The sequence below is a fragment of the Canis lupus genome, chromosome 14 (genome assembly GCF_048164855.1).
Source record: "Canis lupus baileyi chromosome 14, mCanLup2.hap1, whole genome shotgun sequence".
In the NCBI taxonomy this organism is placed as follows: domain Eukaryota; kingdom Metazoa; phylum Chordata; class Mammalia; order Carnivora; family Canidae; genus Canis; species Canis lupus.
In genome coordinates this window covers 65039166-65062365 of record NC_132851.1, presented here as the reverse complement: position 1 = coordinate 65062365, position 23200 = coordinate 65039166, and the positions used below count along the sequence as shown (strand labels likewise).

Genomic DNA, 23200 nt, shown 5'->3' with positions numbered 1-23200 from the left:
AAAGTGTGAATTATAAAACACAATAGAAACTCAACAGAAACATTATTGAAATACACCTGCCTTGCTTTGCAGTGAAATATATGATCCCTGATATGGACTGCTCTCTTGATTTAGAGGGCACATATTAGGATAGTAAGAGTGAATTGCCGGCAATCTGAACACTCAGAGAAGAACTATGACTTATTTGAATTTGTTCCAACCACAGTCATAAAGCCCACATTCATGCATAGAACTCATTAATCCTCAGGTTTTGTTAACAAAGGTACGTCACTCTAAAATAAGCAATTATTAATTAGCCAAAGCAGAAATAAATTTGGGGGAAATGCACTTTGGCATCAGACGAAGAACCAGAGCCAGAAACCTTTCTGACTATATAAATGGGCAAAAAGAAAGGACTTTCATAGAAAGCTGCCAGAGGAGATCTATGCCAACACCGTGATTCCTTACTTCTCATTGCTCTCCTTCTAGAACCAGAGCCACACCTAAAGCAGGTAGCCAGGTGCACAGAGTCTCCACAGCACATTTCAAACACCACCTCTGGGTGGATGATTACACAAGTGCTGACAGGTGACATTTTGATCCCCAAATTTTTTAATTTTCAATTTTCCTGGAGTTTAATGAGATGAGTGGATGTTATTGCAAAGCCACAACTAATGACACAGATCTAATGAAATCATTTCACTTTCCACCAGTCAACACACGTTTAGAGGAGACATCCCACACCACACACTCCAATCTACCACAGGAATGCTGACTTCACCAGAGAAGGGCTCATATTCTTACCCACACTAGAAATGAGAGCTATAGTATTTTCTTGTTCTCTCACTGAAGACAGTCATCATTTCTCAGATGTTTCTCTGCCTCCTCCCTATCTTACCTTTGAACCCTGCAGGTGTGAGCTCTGAGTCAATGATGTTGATGCAATGCCATATTAAGTCTTCGTGAAGTGGAATAGTCCCAAACAAGGTATTAAGGAGAGTCTAAGGCTGAATGGACCTGAAAGAGATCATCTGCTTCTCTGAAGGCCCTCCTCAACTTCTAGGGGAAAAAAAGCCTTTAAAACCAAATAGGGGAAAAACAAAACAAAACAAAACAAAAAACCAAGATAGGCACCTGAATTCTAAAGAAAGAAGCATATTCATCCAACAGCGAGTTTTCTAGTCCCTGGTGCAGGGTTCTTATAAAAATACAAGGATAAATAAGGTATGGTCCTGGCTACTGGAGGTCACAGTACAGTGTGAGTTACTTCTCACTATTCTGTATCCATCACATGTTTCATCTAGGTGCTCTAGATTTCCATCCCCTTCTCCTCTTTTATTATTTTGTTATACTTCAAAATTTGTACCCACCCATCTTCGCCTCCTTCCACACCTGCTTCCTTCTATGCATTCTTCCTCGTCCACGGTCATGCCACACATCCAGGATGCAAAGCCAGAAAGTCTCTCTAGTCTACTTTCTGCTTCTCCATCTCACTTTCAAAACCCCCTGTATTAGTTTAGAGCCACGTCAGTGCTACTTCCAGCCTCATCCCTGCCCAGAAGCTACCAGAGCAACCCTCCTAGAATTTAAATACGATCATGTTATTCCAATGCTTACAACTTTAACAGTTGCCCCTGGCCTACAGGATAAAAATCCAAATCTCTTCATTTCTTCAGCTGTCTGGTCTTTCCTAAAGACTCAGCTTCACCATTTGATGACCACAGACAGGCATCTATCATTTTGACAGGTGTCTAATATTTCCTTTGATACATGCATAGTGTTCTACAGCTCGAAGCTGTCAGAAGTCCCCTTCCCTTGGATTCTGCCCAGTGCCTCTCTGTTCATTCTGTGGGCTGTCACCCAGCTCCATCATTTCATCTTCCAAAGGAGGAAGGAGGTGGTCATTGCTCCTCAGTTATGCTCTCTCTCTCTCTCACTCTCCCTCCAAGTCTCTGTCTCCGTGTTTCTCCCTTTCTGTGTCTCCATCCTTCTTGGTCTCTGTCTCTCTATCTTAGTCCCAGTCTCTATCTCTCTTGTCTCTGTCTTTGTCTGTTTCTGTCTTTGTCCTTCTTGGTTTCTGTCTCTTTGTCTCTCTTTTTCCCTTTTTCTAGATAATGGATTGTTAGCCAGACACACATACACACACACACAAACACACATACACAGGACTCTAATACTATATGAGTGAACCATATCATACTGATTTGTTTGTGCATCATCTTTTTTCTCTGTTAAGACTCTGTTCTCAAGAATTGGAACTATAGAAATAAGTCAACTGGAGAAGGACAAACATTATATGGTCTCATTCATTTGGGGAATATAAAAATTAGGGAAAGGGAATAGAGGGGAAAGGAGTGAAAATATCAGTGAGGGTAACAAAACATGAGAGACACCTAACTCTGGGAAACAAACAAGGGGTAGTGGAAAGGGAGGTAGGCGTGGGGTTGGGGTGACTGGGTGATGGGCACCGAAGGGGGCACTTGGCGGGATGAGCCCTGGGTGTTATGCTATATGTTGGCAAATTGAACTCCAATAAAAAAATTAAAAAATAAAAAATAAAAAATAATTAAAATTAAAAAAAAAGAATTGGAACTATATTTTACTTATTTTTGTTTTCCAGCCCCTGATGTAGGGCCCAAGTAGAGGCAAAATTAATATCTAAGGAAATATCACCCTTACACACCATAGCACTGTTTATAAAACAGTAAATGAGAACATACGTATCTATCAACAGAAAATGGACACTCCGTCAACTGAGAATTATAAAGTAGTAGTATATGCTACATGTATCTGCATAAACAGATCTCGAAAACATAATGTTAAGCAGAACAAAACGAGTTTGCAGAAATGTACAGTATGTAGAAGTTAAAAACATCTATAATGATATTCAGATTAGACAAACCTGGCTGGTGGGATGTATAGGTGGTAACATTGTTTTGTGGCTCACTTTTATGTGCATTTTTAATATTTTGTTGTTTTTTTTAAGATTTTATTTATTTATTAATGAGACACACAGAGAGAAGGCAGAGACATAGGCAGAGGGAGAAGCAGGCTCCATGCAGGGAGCCTGATGCGGGACTTGATCCCGGGACTCTGGGATCATGCCCTGAGCCGAAGGCAGATGCTCAACCTGTGTCTCTGGCTTTGGCTCTCTCTTTCTGTGTCTCTCATGAATAATAAATAAAATCTTTTAAATAAACAAATTATATTAGTTTTGTTTTTGAGAACACAAATAACCATTCATTAGCAAATAATGAACTAAAGACCAATCTAATAAATATAATAGGTTCCTTGTGCAAATAATTGTAGGTGTTTATAAAGATGTTCACAGTTGTTTACTGCAATGTTTATAATAGTAAAACACTGGGAACAATCTAAATGTCCAACCCTCAAGAACTGAATAAATGAATTATACCTATGGCATAGAATACTATTAAGTTAGTAGAAATCATGCTTTAAAAGAATACATTTTACAAGGAAACATGTACATAGTGCGGAGCTGTAAAACACAAATAATCCGTGCAGGGTGAAAGAACCGTGTAAATATTTATATGTAAATACAAAATAGGGAAAGGCTCAACATCAAACTGTTAACTGGTTGGTTTACACTGGCTTATTGCGCACGTTTGCTAGGTTTTTATGGTAGGGATGAATTACTGATGCCAGGGAAATAATCAATAGTTAAGCATCCTCTCTACATTGATGAAGCCTAATTGTTGCGGATCAGGGAGGCTCTGGGGCTGGGTTGTAGAGGATACAATGGGGGAGGGGAAAGCGGTAGAAGGAAGGAGAGGGAGACTGAGAGGGTCGGGGTAAAGTCTGAGAGAAGAAACCCCTCACAAAGTCCAACTGTTCCAAAAGAGAGGGCCACAGGGATTCATCCAGGGACAAAAGAATACACAGCTATGAGCAAAAGTTGGTGTCATCCCGAGAAGCCACAAATCTTAAGTAAAAATAGAGCTTTTATGAAGCTGGTCTCGTATCTGTAAGTCACTTTCTTTAAGTTTATGATGACCAGTCAATTTTGATACTATGTTAGTATCAAAAGTAACCAAAAGTATATTCCTTTAGTTATGCAGAAGTTGTAGATTAATAATAAACTGATCAATGTTTCTAAATTATTGTTTAAATTAATGTGCAATGGTCTAAGAAGGACTAACATACATCATATTAGCATTCAACACTTTTTGAGTATTTGCAATAGGCTAGTCACTGCCATATTCTTTGCCTGGATTGGCTGGCTTAACAATGCTATGTTAGAGATTATTCTTCACATTAAAGAGACTGAGGCTCAGAGGCAGGATGACTTGACTAAGATTAGACAATTAGCGAGTGACAGGTAGAATTTAAATTCTAGAATTCTCACTCTGGCAAGGCCAGTGCATTTACAGTACTCAGTGTATTTACAGTGCATTTACGGCATGAAAATAACTGATAAAATTGAGATAAATGACATTTAGGAGGGCAGGAAGGACTTCTAAGTGGAGAAACAGAGGCTAAAGGGGCAAGATGAAAAATAAGAAATAAGATAAGAACAAAAGCAATAGTGAAGCCGTGAAACGTGTTGGCATGCACTCAGAAAGCACCCAGGGCTGTAAAGGAACAAGTTCCACTCCCAAGTTGCATGAGCTATGGATGATGATGGGGCAGTTTTCCATCCCTCAACCCTTAGAATTTCTCAGTGTCCTGGCCTCCTGAAAATAATTAACCCCACTCCAAGGAAGAGGAAATCCACCGGAAGCCTATTGAGAACCTAAGAGGGCATTTGATGGCAGCACATGCAAAACTTGATATGATGGGAGAAGTCATGAAGAGAAGTTGGTTGGTCATCTTTATTTTATGACGAGTAAGTATGAATACTCCAAATTACTCGACCGAATTGCCTATTTATCCTGTTTTATATTACAGTGTCTATCATTAAAAGTGTTGCAATAGAGACGCTGGAGTTATGACTGTAAAGGTTCATTCATCATGCTGGAGGGGATGGCTTAGTGGACACACTGCCAGCTTTCACCGACTATGATACTCTGTATGCAGAAGATAGTATGCAAGTGGCATTGACTCAGCAGCTCATCATCTGAATGAAGCTAGTTCCACAGTTTCCTCATATTGGTGGAGGGTCCTTCAGACGGTGGCTGGAAAAAACTTGCCTATCCTATTTAAATAATGAAGATTCTTAGAACTTTTATAGACAGGATTTCCCACACTTTCCTGGAAGCATGAGATAGAAGTGAACGAAGGGTCTTCAAATACACTCTTAGCATTGTGCCCTAATCTGGCAACTTTCCTTTCTCCTGCTCAGAATTTTGTAATCTTATTATTTCAAATCAAGTCAGTCCAATTATCCACTTAATGATACAAACTGCTTTTTTATGAACAAATCTTTTACCTTTATGACTTTATATCAATTTACTTCACAATGACAAACTATGAATGTTTAGTAGTTACTAACGCTACCACTATGTGAATCAACTAATAACTAGAATGATTCCATCTTCATAAGATTATATTCTTAAAAATTCATCAGCTAAATTTGTATCAATTTGAAGTCCTTGCTCCAATTGTAATTTCAAAAGGAATACAACACACATTAATGGAGTACTCACTACGTGTCAGATATTGTTTGAAGCACTTATGTACCATGTTAAAAAAAAAGAAATACCAGTCCCATTCTTACTACAGTCTAGTGAAGATAATGGACACCCATACAGGTAAGTGTCATAACCATGGTACAGTAAAGTACCCCAGAAACAGTTTAATTCTCTCTGTGAACTCAGAGAGTAGCTCTGAGGAGTGACTTGAAGTTTCTTATTTCTAAATGCATGGCTTGACAAGATCAGATTTTCAGATTTGAGCTAAATTAATCTAAATCCTGAATGCACAGGGATATGTTTAAAACGGAAGCAATACAGAGTTCAACCTATAAGGATAGGACTATGAGAATCTGAAAAACTGGAGGGGTAAGATGAATATTAACCTAAGCTAATTCTATTCATGCCTCAGGATCTTTACACAATGATTTCCTTTTTTTACTTTTTCTTCTGCAAGCCCATTCCGAGATTTCGTCAGTACATTCTTCGCTGTCATCCCTCAGACATTATCAAAAGACGTTATCGACCTTGCTGATACATCATGCACCACTCCTCCTTCTACTCTTCCTGACTTCCAGATGGGATGCTTCCATATATGCTGACATTCTAGTTATGACAACGATCCAGCCCTCCCGGTTCCAGCTACCTCTGCCATTAGATCACTATCTCCTTCTTTAATACCCACTAATTGTATTCGTTTATTTCCCACACATAATGCATGATGTGGTTCATTTTAGTAAGATTTCATTCCTATTGTCTGGTGATACGGAATTTCTTTTTTTATGTTAATTTGTGCATTCTTTATAATTTCACTGTAAGTTACTGATACCTACCTATTTTATCCTTAAATTTTCCAAGTGATTATTAAGGATGTGGAAATGAGCACTCTTTATTATTTCTTATAAACTCTCAATGTTCTTCCCCCAGATTTCCCATTATCCAAATATTTATTCTTCAGGACAACTGCAGGGTTATCTACAGGGCTGTCTTCTAGCATTCTGCATAGCTTTGTATTTAGTTACAGGCATTAAGGCTGGAATACAAGGCAGGGCACAAGACCTGTTCATACCACCATCATTCAAAATGTCCTCCAGCCAGGACGGGGATGGAGTGTGAATGGAGTTTGGCTGTCTACACAGCTGGTACCCGCCTGCTGCCCTCTAGTGGTACCAAGATGCCTGACTCAGATGGCTGCTAGACAGAGCCTCAAAACTGCATCCACATCTAGGGGCCTGAGTACCTCCAGGCTCCTACTTTGTTAATTTTATATAGGCTTGGTCTTTCCTTTCCCTTCCCTGCCTTACTTTCCTTTTTATTTTCCCATCTTCTTTTTTAACACCTCGTAGTCAGTGCCTATTTAGGCCTTTACAAAGGAGCATACAGTGAGTCTGTAGGAGACACTGAAAAATGAAGACAGTGGTAGCAATAATGTCTGTAACATAAAGCTTGCTTTATTCACAAGAGAATGTTGTCGGTTCTTGAGAGAGGAGGATTTTTTTTCTTTTTTTTTTTATAATTTTCTTTTATTTATTTTTTTATTTATTTATGATAGTCACACAGAGAGAGAGGGAGAGGCAGACACACAGGCAGAGGGAGAAGCAGGCTCCATGCACCGGGAGCCCGACATGGGATTTGATCCCGGGTCTCCAGGATCACGCCCTGGGCCAAAGGCAGGCGCTAAACCACTGCGCCACCCAGGGATCCCGAGAGAGGATTTTCTATATGCCACTTCCCATGACAAGAAAAACATAACCATAAATGCACATAGAGGGATTTTTTTCTCACTAGAAGAAAGTATTCACTATTATAACTGGAAAATAGAAACTAAAATAAACTGCGAATTATTATTTACAAGTGTTGACATTAGAATCAAGGAGTACTTTTTCAAGAATGTGTAGATTTCATTCTTTGAGATGAACAAAGATGGCCAAACACCTCTCTACTCACCAAATGTGGACGCCTGTATGTGAATCCAAGTGACTTCTAAAAAGAAGTCGCTATAATATTTGTCTTCTGCAAATATATCAGTTGCTGCAGCAGTATATCACTTAATGTTATGTGGGGTCTGAAAAAGTTTATTGCTTCTCCAAAGACCTGTCTTCCTTCTGTTAATTCTGTTCAAAAATTAGCATTTATTGTCACCTGAATATAATGTCTCAGAAAAACCAGAAATGTAATTAGCTGTACCAGCTTACTGGAGACTTTTGGAGTATAAGTATTTGTATTTTTTCTCTATCAGGAAGCAAATTAATTTACCTGGAGTCATCACATATATATCCCAAATTTTAAGGAGGGGCCTAGATCAGATTAAGAAAGCAAACTAAATTTGGTTGAAACTAATTTTTTTTAAAGATTTTATGTATTTATTTATTCATGAGAGACGGGGGGGGGGGGGCAGAGACACAGGCAGAGGGAGAAGCAGACTCCATGCAGGGAGCCTGATGTGGGACTCAATCCCGTCTCCAAGATCAGGCCCTCGGCTGAAGACCGAGCTAAACTGCTAGCCACCAGGGCTGCCTGAAACTAATTTAAACTATCATTAGCCTCTTCTTCAAACTCAATTTCCTCTGGAACTTCTATTTTACAGTTTGTCACTACCCAGCAATTCAAATATAAAGTCTAGAAATTATCAGCAACATCTCATTGATAAACAAAATGAAAAAGGCTCTCAGTCAAGCCTTGGATAAATCAAGAAGAATCACAATCATCTGCAATGTAGAAATACCATGTGGCAAGAGTAGAGGTAGAAGTAGAATAAAATTATTTTGTATGTTCAAATATAAAACAAATTAGGAAAAATCCCAGGTCCCGTAAATGAAAACACAATACCTCTTCCTTCTCTGTGCCTCCTCTTGCCCCTCTTGGGTCCACACTCTTTGACATAGTTTAAGCACTCTTTTAAAATCATAAGCCAGGCCACATCAATCTGCATTCAGCTGTCCTTGGCTTATATCCAGGTCCTTGCCAAGGTCCTATATGAGCTAGCCCTGGCTATCTTTTAAAGAGCATTTCCTACTTGTTTCCCCATAACTCATTCATGTTTAGACTCAACCCTGTCTGTGAAGAACTGGCCATGTGCATGTTTGTTCTTGTGCTTCATCTGTCACCCCAAAGGCGATTTGGGTTTTCCATAATGAACTGACAAATTTTTTTTTTTTTGGAACTGACAAATGTTAATGTAGGCACAAGGAACCAATATAATAACTGCCAAGAGACAGGATCCAGTTGATGGAAGTTAGTCATACGTATTCCTACCTCTCCCGAGAAGCTGTTTTTACAGACATGTCAGCAATTAGGGGAGGAATTACTCTGCTGATGACATTCTACCAAATAATAGCTACTAAAGACTTACCGGCAGCTACTATGATAATATCTGCCAGCTGAGTATGGATCTTCAGTTGTTCTTTGGGAGTGTATCTGTGAGCTATTGTCACCGTTGCATCACCTGGAATGAAGAATAATTTCCATGAATGGTTACTGAGTTTTTTCAAAATTTATGAATGCTCCAATTCTAGAGGAGATTCAGTTACATTCTAAGAGTAGGGAAATTAAGAACAAAAGCTAGATAAGAAAACCTACATGACCCTAAATACTGTAACCTTCAATTAATCAGTGGAAAATCAACTAAGACTGAATGAGAGTATGTGCTGACCATCATAAGGGAGCTGTAAGTTAAGTTTCTAGAAACACAACAGTTGAAAGTTCTGTGCTGACAGGTTAACATATAAAAGCAGGGGATACTCATTGGCCTGATAACAAAGTATATAAATACGGAAAACAGCAAGATAAGTGCACCAAAAATGGAGCAATGTATTGTGAAAGCACAGCTAAGAGATTAATCCTACCTCTTCTTTTGAAGGTGTCTAGGAAGGGTTCCTAAAGGAGGCAGTATACTTTTTTTCGGTCTCAAGTATGAGCTAGGGCATACTAATTAGGGAAAGGGCGTTCCAAGCCAACAGAATAACAGGAAAAAAAGTGGACTAATTTTGAAGTTATATGTTTAGGAAATGACAAAGAGGTCTAAGATGTAACAGGTGGTATTCACACATGCTTTAAGGAACTGATGTATGAATAAGAGAAGTTAGCAGACTGAGGGGTTCCAGTGCTTCAAGTGTGAACCAAGGAGGAGGAGTGAAAGAAGGCCAGGAGGAAGGAAGTCAAAGGATTCCTGGTGAGGACATAGCTGCGTGAGACAGTGCCTTTTTTCTTCTCCTGTAGATAACATACAAATGCTACACAATGAATTAAAAAAAAACTCCATAATGTCCATTTTTAGCAAAACTAGAAGACATATTTTCCACAGCCTCCAAAAAATATGTGAGAGTTACCCAGGCCCAGTAGAGTTAGCGTATACTGCACAAGAATAAAGGCAGCAAAGCAATGCAGAGAGTAAGATGGCCAGTAGCAGCGATCTCTGAAAATGACTGCAAAAATATACTGCTTGTAGGTGCAGGGTTCATGTCAAAATGCAAAACATATCTCTTATAGAAGAAGCCTTCTTGGATCCAGTAAAGTTCCTAGTGGCTAGACTCCCATGGAGGAGCCATTTCAACAGGAGGCAGTTGGAGTCTGTGTAAGTGATGAAGGAGGGATCTGAGGACTGCCAGGCACCTCCTCTCCAACCCCCAGCGGAAGTACCCTAAGAATAGCAGATCCAAGAAATCCAACTCATTCAAGGATAAGTAATAAAACAAAGAAACAAAAAAAGGATTTGACATAGAATTAGCCAAAGGATGCTATGTAAAAATTAGCCCAGGAATTTGGGGAAGGATGGATCTTTTCTGATTCTAGTGGTGGTTACATGACAATATTCATTTGTCTAAATTCATGGAACTGTACACCCAGAAGAGTGGATTTTACTATTTTTTTTAAGTAAATGAAAGAATACATTTTAAAAATAGCAGACCCTTGTTAAAAAAAAAAAAATAGCAGACCCAAGGAAAAAAACAAAAGGCAATAAACAAAAAATACTTTTTAAAGAATTTACTAACAGGGCAGCCCCAGTGGCGCAGCGGTTTAGCGCCGCCTGCAGCCCGGAGTGTGATCCTGGAGACCTGGGATCGAGTCCCACGTCGGGCTCCCTGCATGGATGGAGCCTGCTTCTCCCTCTGCCTGTGTCTCTGCCTCTCTCTCTCTCTCTGAATAAGTAAATAAATAAATCTTTAAAAAAATAATAATAATTTTTAAAAAAAGAATTTACTAACATACCAATATACTCAACAACAAAAAGTGTTGCAATGGAAAAGCTGAATATTATGGCCAAATATTACACCAAAAATTTAAAAATTAAGAACATAAAGTCACAAAATCTGGGAAAAGAAGATTTGAATTCATATAAAGTGACCTATAAAGGTCAACATTAAGAAAAATTTCAGTAATGTAAAGTTTAAAAAAAGAACAGTAAAAGCAAAAATTCAGATTGGTACATTCAACTCCAGAAAACAGCAGAGCAATATTTACAGGAGACTCATCTAAAAAAATTGGGAGACTTTATATCCAGTCATATCATCTTCCAAGATTAAAAGTTACAGAAAGCATTTGACAAAATACAGCATCCATTCCTGATCAAAACTCTTCAGAGTGTAGGGATAGAGGGAACATTCCTCGACATCTTAAAAGCCATCTATGAAAAGCCCACAGCAAATATCATTCTCAATGGGGAAGCACTGGGAGCCTTTCCCCTAAGATCAGGAACAAGACAGGGATGTCCACTCTCACCACTGCTGTTCAACATAGTACTGGAAGTCCTAGCCTCAGCAATCAGACAACAAAAAGACATTAAAGGCATTCAAATTGGCAAATTTTAAGAACTTGGAATATTGTTCCCATGTTTTTCTTTTTTTCCCTGAGGAACTTGCTAAATGACTAAATTTAATAAATCAAGTATCATATATCATAAACTAGCAAAAGGATTATTGGAGAGTTTGGGATATATTTAGCCATAAAACTGAGACTTAAAAAAATATGAGGATGGGGGTGACAGACAAAAATGTAAATACTATTTGCTCTGATTATGGAGAAATGTTACAACCAACTAAACTGGAATGGGAAGGGCGAAGATGAGAAAGTTTGCTGATCATCTACTATTTAATGAGCAGGATCAACAGAAAAACATTTAAAGCTGATCAATCAACTAATGGAAGTATAAGGATTTTAGAAGTATAAGGTAAAAGTGTTAAAAGATCATTTTTATTGGCAAATATCAAGTAGGAGACAAAAGAAATGGAATCAGGGAAGAAAAAGAAAGTATTTTATCATTTTTAAAATTAGAGTATCAATAGATACCATATGAAGAAGAGACAACTAAGAGTACTGTGTAAAGTTAAAATAACTATTAGAGTAACAACAAACCTTCCTAAGTATCAGAAGAACCATCCACAAAAAAGGGAAAAAATGTAAAAAATGAATAAAAACAACAAATAGAACAGAGAATATTATGACAGTTCAGATCTTACATATTTATCATCACACCAACTTTTCATTTTCCTAAGCTATTTAAAATAATAATACTTCCAAATTGGCTTGCAAAGCAAAAACAAAATTTAATTCTATGCTGGATATAAGGCACATCTAAAACAAAGCTGTTTGGAAATGTTAAAAAATGGGCAAATGTATAGCAGGACAACTACAAAAAAAGAGATGATGTTCTTATTGTTAAATACGGAGTAATTTTACATTAGATAAGACAATGAAGTGCACATCGTAATGCAAAGACATGATTCAAATGAGCACACAACAATGATAAATAGATAACATATAAAGGAGAAACATAATTCATATAGCAGAAATTATAGGGGCTACAAATTGAAAAAGAAACACACTGTATTTGCTAAATTTAATTCACCTTTCTCAATCAACAACAGATCAAAGATATAGAAAATGTATATAGCATAATTCATGTTATGTACCTGATTGTAATACATCACATTTTGAAAGTAGAATATATATTTTCTTTTCATGTGATCAAAGAATATTTTTAAATGGTATGATTTTAACCACAGAGTATTTTAATTAATACTCAAAAATAGACAACAAGATAAACTTTAGTATTTTCTTTAATCACAAATCAATAAAGTTATAATTATTGAAAAAATCAGAAATTAGAGTTCTTCCATTGGAATTTTTAAAAATCCTATTTTAAATAATTTTTGGATCAAAAAGAAAACACAAACAACAGTGTGGAATTTCTAGAAACATTTATAATGAAATCACTACATATTAGATCCTATAAAATAAAGATAAAGCATAGAGGAAAACTCATAGATCTAAAATTATTATATCAATAAAATAAAAATAAGAAAATAAGTAAATCAATCACTTCACTTAAAAGTTAAAGAACAAAAAAGAAACAAAAGAAATTAGGAGGTAAGGTGTTAATATTAAATAAGTCTAAAAGCTGTAATATCATAAGCAGTGAGAGAATTCAATAAATTGCCAAGTAAAAAATAAACATACAGTAATAAATAGCTTTCATTTATAACAACATATTAGAAGAAACAGTAAAAGAAAAGACTCCACTACAATAGCAATACAAAAGGTAAAATACTCAGAAATAAACCTAACGAGAAATATGGAAAATCTATCTGATAAAAGAAAATCTCCAGAACAACACCAAAGACATAAGACTGAAGAACTAGAAGGATAAAACATGTTCTTGGATAAAAGACTCAAAATAATACAGATGATAATTCTCTCTGTTCATTACATATTTAATACAATTCCAATAAAAACTGGTAGTTATGCTTTTTTTTTTTTGAAAGAATATGATTTCATCTTAAAGTTAGTAAGGACAAATAAAAGACAACAACAAGGAAAGCTTTGAAAAGGAAGAACAATGAGAAGATAGTAGTACTTGAGAGTCTCTTATTTCGGTTAACGGTACCACCATCTGCCCAGCTATACAGAGCAAAGTCTATGAAGTCTCGTGTTTCTTCTTTTTCTCATTTGCTATAAACCATCAATAAATGTAGAATACGTGTTTCAAAGCATCCCAAGGCAAAACTGTGAAGCTTCCCCCCATCTCTTAGTACAGTTCCCCTACATGCAGAAAGGTCCTCTTACACATTAGCAACCTATGTAAGCGTGTTCTCCTGCATGAGAGCCTCCCAATGCCCACAAAAATCAAACCACACTAAAACCTCCCCTTTCATCAGTGCTGATGATTTCAGCAAGGAATTGAGGGATACATAATAATCCACTGAGTTGTATATACAGATAACAACCTGTAAAGTTTTGAGTAAAAGAAAAAAAATATGAAGGTGAATTTCAGTAAGCATAGAAAGCTCTTTTAGGCAACTCCACCTTCCCCTCAATAACGTCTAGTTAACTTGTTATTACTCCTGAGTGAGTCTGGCCAGTGAAACCCATGGGGAAATATCAAAACCATAATTAAACTCGATTGGTGAGTTTCTGATTATAACCATATCACCCTGCGGAAAGGCTTTCAGCCTATTACTCAGGTGACCAGAGGATGATAGCAAAGGAGAGGTAACTCGTCGGAGTGAAAGGCAAATGTGTTCAAATCATGCCTCAGTCTCTTCTGCCTTTGCCTCCTGCTGATGAGCACCTTGGTACCTGTCCCTGCCCCTGGGAACCAGCTGTCCTGCAAACTAAATGCTTAGTTAACCTGTGAAAATTCTTGTCATTCCTGTTTCCAGTTTTGGTGCCCTCTTAATTTTTCTTCAGCAAATCCTCTGGCTTGCTGCACCTAATCCCTTCTAACTCCTCAACTCTTCCCTGGGGTAACCAGTACTAACAAGTTACAGCAGCTACTCTGCAGAATGATGAATATCTCTGACCCTCAGATGACTTTCTCCCACACTCGGTTTCATCCTCTTACTGTGCATATGATATCAGCCTGGGCGAGGACCTAATTTTTCTAATGATCACACGGACCCAGATAAAAAACATTTATAAGCAGAGTCTTAAGCAACTTCATGGTGCCCAGAGCTTTACATCATGTTTGTAAAATAGAGTAAGAATAAAAAACTTAGAACCTATCTCCTGGAATCTGAGAGTTCTGTTAGAACTTAATAATTAACTGCTGGGCAAGATACACTTCTTACTATATAAAAGTCCACAGTCAATCAAGAATTGTCTACTGGGAGCTGTCTGAGCAGTTTTCTAGGCTATTATTACACTGTAATTTGTGTAAAATTGCAGATTGTAGTGAAGAGTTTTGGCAACTAGCACAGAGTGCCAATTTGAGACAAATAATATTTGCTATAAGATGCTAGAACAAACGGCACAATATACTTCATTTTAGAGTAGCACTTTTTGGTTTAAATTACTTAAAATGAAGAGTTTATATTTTTCTTGGCCATTTCTAGGTCATTCTCTAGCTCCATTTATTCAATTATCAAGAAGTAATCCCAGAATCATGCTAAGCAATGGAAACACACAATTCCATACTCTCACATGAGAAACAGATATGTAAACCGGAATGAGAATACAGTGTGGTACGTTCCACATTAAAAGGAGTTATAAGTTACAGTGTTGGCACAGAGCATCACTATCTTCTCTAACTAAGAACAGCGCAGGGGCAGTTAAAGGTCTTAGAGAAGACAGATTCTTGATGTAAGCAGAACTTATTTTTCTTCTGCTTCAATACCCCCATCCTTACGCATCAATAAATCATTTTCCATAAAAATGTACAAAGGCATGTTATTTAGCCCAGACAGAAACTTCTTCCTTGCAAAAGCCAGTTTACCTTTTTGCAACTTTTACCATAATTCTAGATCTGTCTTCAACAGTAACACAGAACAAGTCTCAACTTCCTTTTCCATGAGGCAAATTTTCAAATAGCAGCTTGAACCTGAATTGACAGATGAAGCAAAATGGCAAATCCAATAGGAGCTAGAATCTCACATGTAGGCTTTGGCTTTGCCACTTTCGCTGGATAAGAGAAAACGGAGTCATTCTCAATACATTAACTCATACCATGGTCTGGTTTTAAAGGAGGGGTGCTTGGGTGGCTCAGTCAGATGAGCACCCAACTCTTGATTTCAGCTCAGGTCATGCTTTCAGGGTTGTGAGACTAACTCCTGAGTCAGACTCTGGTGCTGGGTGTGCAGTCTGCTTAGGATTCTCCCTCTCTCTCTCTCCCTCCTCCCTCTCCAATAAGGAAAGAAAGAAAAGAAAGAAAGAAAGAGAAAAAGAAAGAAAAGAAAGAAGAAAGAAAGAAAGAAAAAAAGAAAGAAAAGAAAGAAAAAGAAAGAAAGAAAGAAAGAAGAAAGAAGAAAGAAAGAAGAAAGAAAGAAAGAAAGAAAGAAAGAAAGAAAGAAAGAAAGAAAGAAAGAAAGAAAGAAAGAAAGACAAAACGCTGAGGAAATTACAGGCAAGAAAACTGTATTCATCACCAGAACAGCATCCAAAGGAGAAAAGCAGCCTGAGTTGTTTTTGGACAAATGCCTACAGAGGTCTAAAGATTCTGGATTGGAATGTTTCTTTTATTTTTTTTAAAAGATTTTATTGATTTATTCATGAGACACACAGAGAGAGAGAGAGGCAGAGACACAGGCAGGAGAAGCAGGCTCCATGCAGGGAGCCCGACGTGGGACTCGATCCCGGGTCTCCAGGATCACGCCCTGGGCTGAAGGTGGCGCTAAACCGCTGAGCCACCCGGGCAGCCCTGACTGTGTGTTTCTTACTCAATTTGTAAGATGTGATTGTATCTTGTAGCATAACACACACACACACACACACACACACACACACACACACCTCTCCACAGAGAAATTCTCTGTAGCAGCTAAATGGACAGAGTCTAGATATAAGATAACCCTTATATAAGAACTTACTACACATCTAACACTGTTCTAGCACCTTACACATATTATCATACATTTCCATATCACACAATCTTCACAAGACACTGTTAGAGTACTTTTTATAGGGCAGTGAGTAATGCTATTTGTATTTTATAAATGAAGAAACCAAGGAGACACAAAAAGTCCAGTCATTTGTCCAAGGTCATATAAACTATGTAAGAGCCAGAATTCAAACTAATTTAGTCTGGCTCTAGAGCCCAGGCTGCTCATCACGGCACTCGACAGCCTCTGACCACACTGGGCAGAAAGCAGCAGCTCTGCTGGAGTTCACAGTGCTAAAATCAGAGCTGGCAACCACTATGTAGTCACTTCGGAACACCATTTCTGGACAATTGTCCTGCCTGTGAGGGATCTTGGATGACACTTCTTCTTTCATAGGGATAAATTCTGCCTTCAGATCCTACCTGGTGTGCACTGGTAGTAGTGATAAGAGGCCAGCTAATGACAGAAAACACATGTGTCTCTAATACAAAAAGGGCAGTTTTAGCTTCCATTTTTATCATTTATAAAATGATCATGGGGCCATTTCCCAGATCTTGAAATAGTACTGCATTCTCTTGACTCCTAAATTCCATTTACTCTAAGTTTTCTAGTTCTTTGTTTTACTCTATTTCTTTTAAGATTTTATTTATTTCTTTGAGAGAGAGAGAGAGAGCACAAGCAGGATGGAGGGGCAGAGAGAGGAGAAAAGGAAGCAGACTCCCCGCAGAGCAGGAGCCCAACGATGTGGAGCTCCACCCCAGGACTCCGGGATCATGACCTGAGTTGAAGGCAGACATTTAACTGACTGAGCCACCCAGGCACCTCTTCAAGTTTTCTATTTCAACTGCAGCTGCTTTTTCTGGATTAAATCACCCAAATAATTTTAGGGATAGTTACAGAGCACTCAGATCTAAGCCTTCTTTTCATGCTTAAAATGGGCCAGGTTTCAAATGCATTTTTATCTGGTTAAGACCTGGCTGGTCTGATTTGTTGTAGATCCTTCAGTTATCTTCCAAACACATGGACGATTAGGTAGATGACAACTAAGGAAGACAGTTTCACTTTTAAATAGTCAAATACCATTTCAAGCTTACTTCTTTTAAACAACTATCTCAAAGTACCTTTGAAACAAACAGTATTAGGGAGGAATGACAGAGCCCTGACCACCAATGTTTCTAGATATTGAAAAATATCTGCCCCTTTATTTGGCCAAAGATTATTGAAGTCAAAGATTCATTTCTTCAATAAAGATAATACATAAGTGAAAAAAAAAGGCATAATAAAATTCTACATAGTAATTTATGTTATGAAGACAGGAATGCAGAGTAAGTGAATACAGAATAATAGCATGGGTGTTATTTTGATAAGGTGGCAAGGGACAATGTGAGAAGTTAACATTCAGAGAGAAACCCAAAGGAAATTAGAAAAATAACTTATGTAAATAATTTCAAAAAAGAGCATTTCAGTCGGAAGGAAAACCAAGTCAAAGACCCTGACACAAGAGTGTGGATGACATTCTTGGGAAGCAAAGGGCAGCTGCAGCTGGAGGGCAGTGATGGAGGGTGAGGATGGTAGGAAGCGAGTGAAAAGATGCAGCCCAGGTCAGTTCCTGTAAGGTCTTGCATATCACATTAAGGAATCTGGATTTTATTCTGATGTAATGTTGTTCTGAATGTTACAGGAAACCATGGGTGATTGAGACCCACTGTGTAGAACGTATGGAAGAAGGGACAAGGGTGGATGCAGAGAAACTAGTTTGTAAATTTGATAGTGCTCCAAGTGAAAGACGATGGCTATCTTGACTAGGATCATTTTGGTGGAAGTGATCATGGGTATATTTTAAATAGATTGCTAATGGATAAGACATGAAATGGGAGCGAGAGGTCAAGGGTGGCCGGAGCACCTGGGTGAAGTGACAGTGGTATGTCCTAAGACAGGACAGACTATGAGGAGTAAAATTAAGATTGAAGGTTTGCATATGGTAAGTTGGGAAGCGTCTATTGGCCGTGCAAGTGGACTTGTCAAGTGAACAGTGGTTACATGGGTCTTGACATATTGGGAATACAGAGGGCATTTAAAGCTAAGGTACTAGAAAGGATGACCCAGGAATGGCTCTAGAATGAGAAGTGAAGCTCTAGGCTTATCCCAGTGTTTTGAGTAATTGTTCTCAACCTTGACCAACCTTAGAATCTTCTATGGAGCTTTCTAAAAAATACTGATACTCAGGTCCAACTTGGAGATTCTGATTTGGGCAGCCTGGGTGGCTCAGTGGTTTAGCGCTGCCTTCAGCCCAGGGTGTGGACCTGGAGACCCGGGATGGAGTCCCAAGTCGGGCTCCCTGCATGGTGCCTGCTTCTCTCTCTGCCTATGTCTCTGCCTCTCTCTCTCTCTCTGTGTCTCTCATGAATAAATAAATAAAATCTTAAAAAAAAAAAAAGATTCTGATTCAATTATTCTGTGTTGGGCTCAGGCAGCCATATTTTCAAAAGCCCCTCAATGATTCTAGTGGGTGGCAAAGGTTGAGAACCACTGTTTTAGAGTTGGGAAGAACAGAATGACCCAGAAATAGAGAATGAGAAGAAATATCTAGTGAAATAAAAGAAATGCATGCCAGTGGTAGCTTTAATCTGTGCTTAAGCAATAAAAGAAATAGCCCTATAAGATGTGGCCATTTCATTAAATTAAAAAGCATGTTGAGGGCAGCCCTGGTGGCTCAGCGGTTTAGTGCTGCCTGCAGCCTGGGGTGTGATCCTGGAGACCTGGGATCGAGTCCCACATCGGGCTCCCTGCATGGAGCCTGCTTCTCCCTCTGCCTGTGTCTCTGCCTCTCTTTCTCTCAGTATCTCTCATAAATAAATAAATAAAATCTTTAAAAAGAAATAAATTAAAAAAATAAAAAGCATGTTGTGAATATTACTCAGTTTATTATATAGTTTCCTGTTTATAAGTACCCTCAGGAGAAATTATTTTTCAGTCTTAACACCAGAAAATGTTTTCTTTATCCTGAGCATGTGTTTTTTTTTAATCCTAAAGACACTTAATTGGGTAACTAATCATTTCTTTTCCTGCTAAAGAGCTCTCAAGATGAAATTAGTGACTCAATCCTAGAAAGTATAGTTTAGATTCAAACAAAATCACCAAACATACATTCAGCACTAGTATATGAAAAGCAATGTGCTTGACAGTAGTAATATACCTATTAAGATTTAATGATATGTCCATTTTTAATAGCCTTATTCTTGGCTCTGTTTTAGTTTAGGCCTTGCTTCCCCCCTTTTAACTATTTCTCATTGGCAATGTGTTTTATATATTGCTATGGCATACCTTAAATGCTTTTTATTTATTTATTTTTAAAAATTGAGACAGGTGTATTTTTTTTTTAAGATTTTATTGATTTATTCGTGAGAGACACACAGAGAGAGAGAGGCAGACACACAGGCAGAGCCAGAAGGAGAAGCAGGCTCCATGCACCGGGAGCCCGACATGGGATTCGATCCCTGGTCTCCAGGATCGTGCCCTGGGCTGAAGGTGGCGCTGCTCCTCTAAAAATACTTTTTAGAGTGAGTATACTGTAATAGCTAACATGTGTGAATACTAAATACTTTACAGGTATCAGTTCACTTAATTCGTCCAACAATTGTGCTGTGCATACCCAGATCTCATAGTGATATACAAGAACAGAATGTGTATTTAGGCAATAAGAACAAAGAGTCTATCCTCATCAACTAGGTTCTCCTGCTCCAGAAGCCAATCTTCACCAGTCAAAACTGCAGCTATGGTGTGAACAACATGGCAGCCATAAATGAAGATGTTGGCTTTGAAGCATTCTATTTCTAGGACTACTTTCCTATGAATGGGAATGAAACGTTGTGAGTCATCTACATGAATCAATTCCCCAGGTGGTGCCAAATTGCCAAGTCAGGATTGATAGTATTTCTGATTGTGAAATAGATTTTAAACTATAAAAAACTAAAGCAATCAGATCCCTCCAAATTGTAGCCAAAACAAGCTGGCCAGCTCAGCCATGGGCAATGGGTGCTGACATGAGCCAAAGTATTGTTTTTTCCTTTCTAGTTGCTTTGGCTAGAAGAGGTGTGTGTGTGTGTGTGTGTGTGTGTGTGTGTGTGTGTGTTTGCTACAGCTGTATATAATTTTTGCATTTATTTTCCACTTTCCAAGATTAACAGATGAAAATAAAACTCAAGGGCCTAACAGCAATGTCTGATTCTGCAAGCATGCTTAGAAGATCAAAAATGAATACTAAGTAAGTATTTGCAAGATTTCTGCCTGCATTTGAGAGTGAAACATACAGACGTTTCCAAGAACATTGTGCTGCTTACTGCCCTTCTATTCATCCTCTCTATGGAAAAAGGCTAGGGCTCTGGGGGTATACTAGCACAAATATAGCAAACATGTAGATACAAATATAGCAAACATAAATACAAATATATGTATTTTGTTAGGGAAAACAAAAAACAAAAAACCAACTTCCCAGAATCAAATACTAAATATTGTCACCCTATCAGAGAATCACAGTGCTTACCATGTTAGAGGCTATACTATATATTATTATTATATTAAAGTTTCTGAGAAATATCACAGTCAAGTTATAGGTTCAATTTTGTTTAATCCAGATTTCCCAAACTTATTTGACCAACTCCTCTCCCTTTTTTAAAAAATTCAAATCCATTTATATCAGTGTTGCTTAGAATACAGCTTATGAGTAGCTGTATTAAATCTTTCATGATACTCTTCGTCTACAAATAAAGTAAATGTACCCATTCATCTGTTGAACAAAGACTTTCTGGACAGCTATTGTGTGAGGTGTTGGAGATAAGATGGGAAGATAAACAGAGGCGGTCTTTGCTTTTGTGGGGTTAACAGTCAAGTAGGTGTGATGAACATTAATCAAATAATGACACTAAGAAACACTAATCACCAACTGATGTATGATGTGAAGGAGAAGTCCTTCAGTGTGTCCGTGGTGGGACAGGCTATCAGAGAAGCCTGCTCAAGAAGTTATATCTGCGCGGACATATAATACATGAGTAAGAAGGAGCACTCCTATCTGCAAGGCTGAAGAATGGCAATTAAGGGGTTAAAACAGAACAAAGAGGGAGGTAGCAAAGAGAAGCAGCACTGGGAAGTCCTGAAAGTCTGCAGAAATATTCACAAAGGGAAATAGAAAAAGATTTCAGAATTTAAAAAAGCAACAAATTAGAAGAAGAAGAAAAAAAAAAAAAAACAAGAAACTTCAGAGATACTTCTTGATCAAACAGACTAGACCCTACACTATTTAAGCACATTTAGGATCTTTATATAACAACACTTTGGGGACTGACTTTATTTTTTTTTTTAATAGATTTATTTATTTTGGAGAGACAGCAAGTGCATGTGGGGAGGGGTCAAGGGAGGGGAGGAGAGAGAGAAAGAGAATCTTCTAGCAAACTCTCCGCTGAGTGTGGAGCCTGATCCAGCGTTCGATCTCATGAACCTGAGATCATGACCTGAGCCAAAACCAAGACTTGGACACTCAACCAACTAAGCCACCCAGGCGCCCCTGACTTTGTTTTAAATCACTAATGCATCATTTATATGTATGGTATGAATTATTTATTTTGTAGAGAGAGAAAAGTTTTCTCCCAGATTTTAGGAATTTTTAATAATTTCAGATGAGATCAAGTGTGTTCAGGGTGGTAATGGCCCCAGACATAATTTTTAATAATTTCAAGTAGAAGATAGCTTTGTTTTCACCTATTAGTAGTCAGAAGTACAGAATGGTAACAGAAGGTAGACAACAGAAGGGTGTAACATTCATATATAACCATAATTAGAAATTCTTCCTATAGCTAAACTCTTATTATAGAAAGCTCTCTCTTTTGCAGCACTTTGCACAATTATGGTGATTAATCATTCATCCCTGTTTAATGGCTGTCTTTCCTACTAGACTGTAAGCTCAAGAGGACAGAGCAATAGCTGGTTTATTTACCATCGTATTCCCCATGTTTAGTGACAAAAAAAATCAGCTCTTTTGTAAGAAAGCAGTATCTATCAACAGCTTGACAGGAAAAAAAGTTAGTCTAAAAAAGGATAGATCCTAAATGTTTTTCCTGGAAAAGTATGGTAACATCTTTGAATTAATGCTGCCAGGAATATCCTCCCCTCCGTTCCAGTGTCCTGAGGTCTCCTCCCTGTCATCTGATAGTGATGAAGCACTCCTCTCCCCTGTGATCTGATTCTTGGGGAGAGGGGAGTCTTAAATTATACTTTTATAATAAATGTCTGTAACTTTAATTTTTTAAAAGATGTATTTATTTATTCATGAGAGACACAGAGACAGAGAGAGAGAGAGGTAGAGACACAGGCAGAGGGAGAAGTAGGTTTTCTGCAGGGAGCTGGATATGGAACTTGATCCCAGGACCCCGGGATCATGCCCTGAGCCGAAGGCAGGTGCTCAATCGCTGAGCCTCCCAGGTGTCCCAATGTCTGTAACTTTAAAATACGAAGGAATTAGTGTGTGGTAAGCTCCTAGCTAGCTACTAGCTACTTCTCTCACCCTTTTTCCCTTCCTTCTCAAGATACAAGGATTTCTGTAAATGACAATATTTTATTTTAAATTCCTAGCCTGTAGCCTCATTTTCTACAATACCAGCACATTACTTGGCACATAGGAGACACTAAATAAACTTTCATTGATGGGCTGGCTGGTTACATTATTATGTGCCAAGTCCTGTGCTGAATTTCAGAGATATGAAAAAGCCAGAGACACATGTTTGTCATGGAGAAGTTCACATTCACCAAACATGTGTAGGAAAGAAC

At 38.0% G+C, this 23200-nt stretch overlaps 1 protein-coding gene across 8 annotated transcripts in view; it reads right to left on the bottom strand.

Annotated features, from left to right (window-relative positions):
* Nucleotides 1-23200, bottom strand: part of MTHFD2L (methylenetetrahydrofolate dehydrogenase (NADP+ dependent) 2 like) — a 136936-nt gene that overhangs the window by 68985 nt on the left and 44751 nt on the right. For 7 of the 8 annotated variants that reach the window (XR_012007227.1, XM_072775384.1, XM_072775390.1 and 4 more), the window contains one exon: nt 8923-9015. Coding sequence is in view for 7 of the 8 variants with exons in the window: in XM_072775384.1 (XP_072631485.1) it covers nt 8923-9015 (93 nt within the window). In the remaining variant the exon portion in view is untranslated. Of the gene's footprint in view, nt 1-3662; nt 7685-8922; nt 9016-23200 lie in introns of those variants that run through there. The other variant, XM_072775387.1, reaches the window with a different exon arrangement.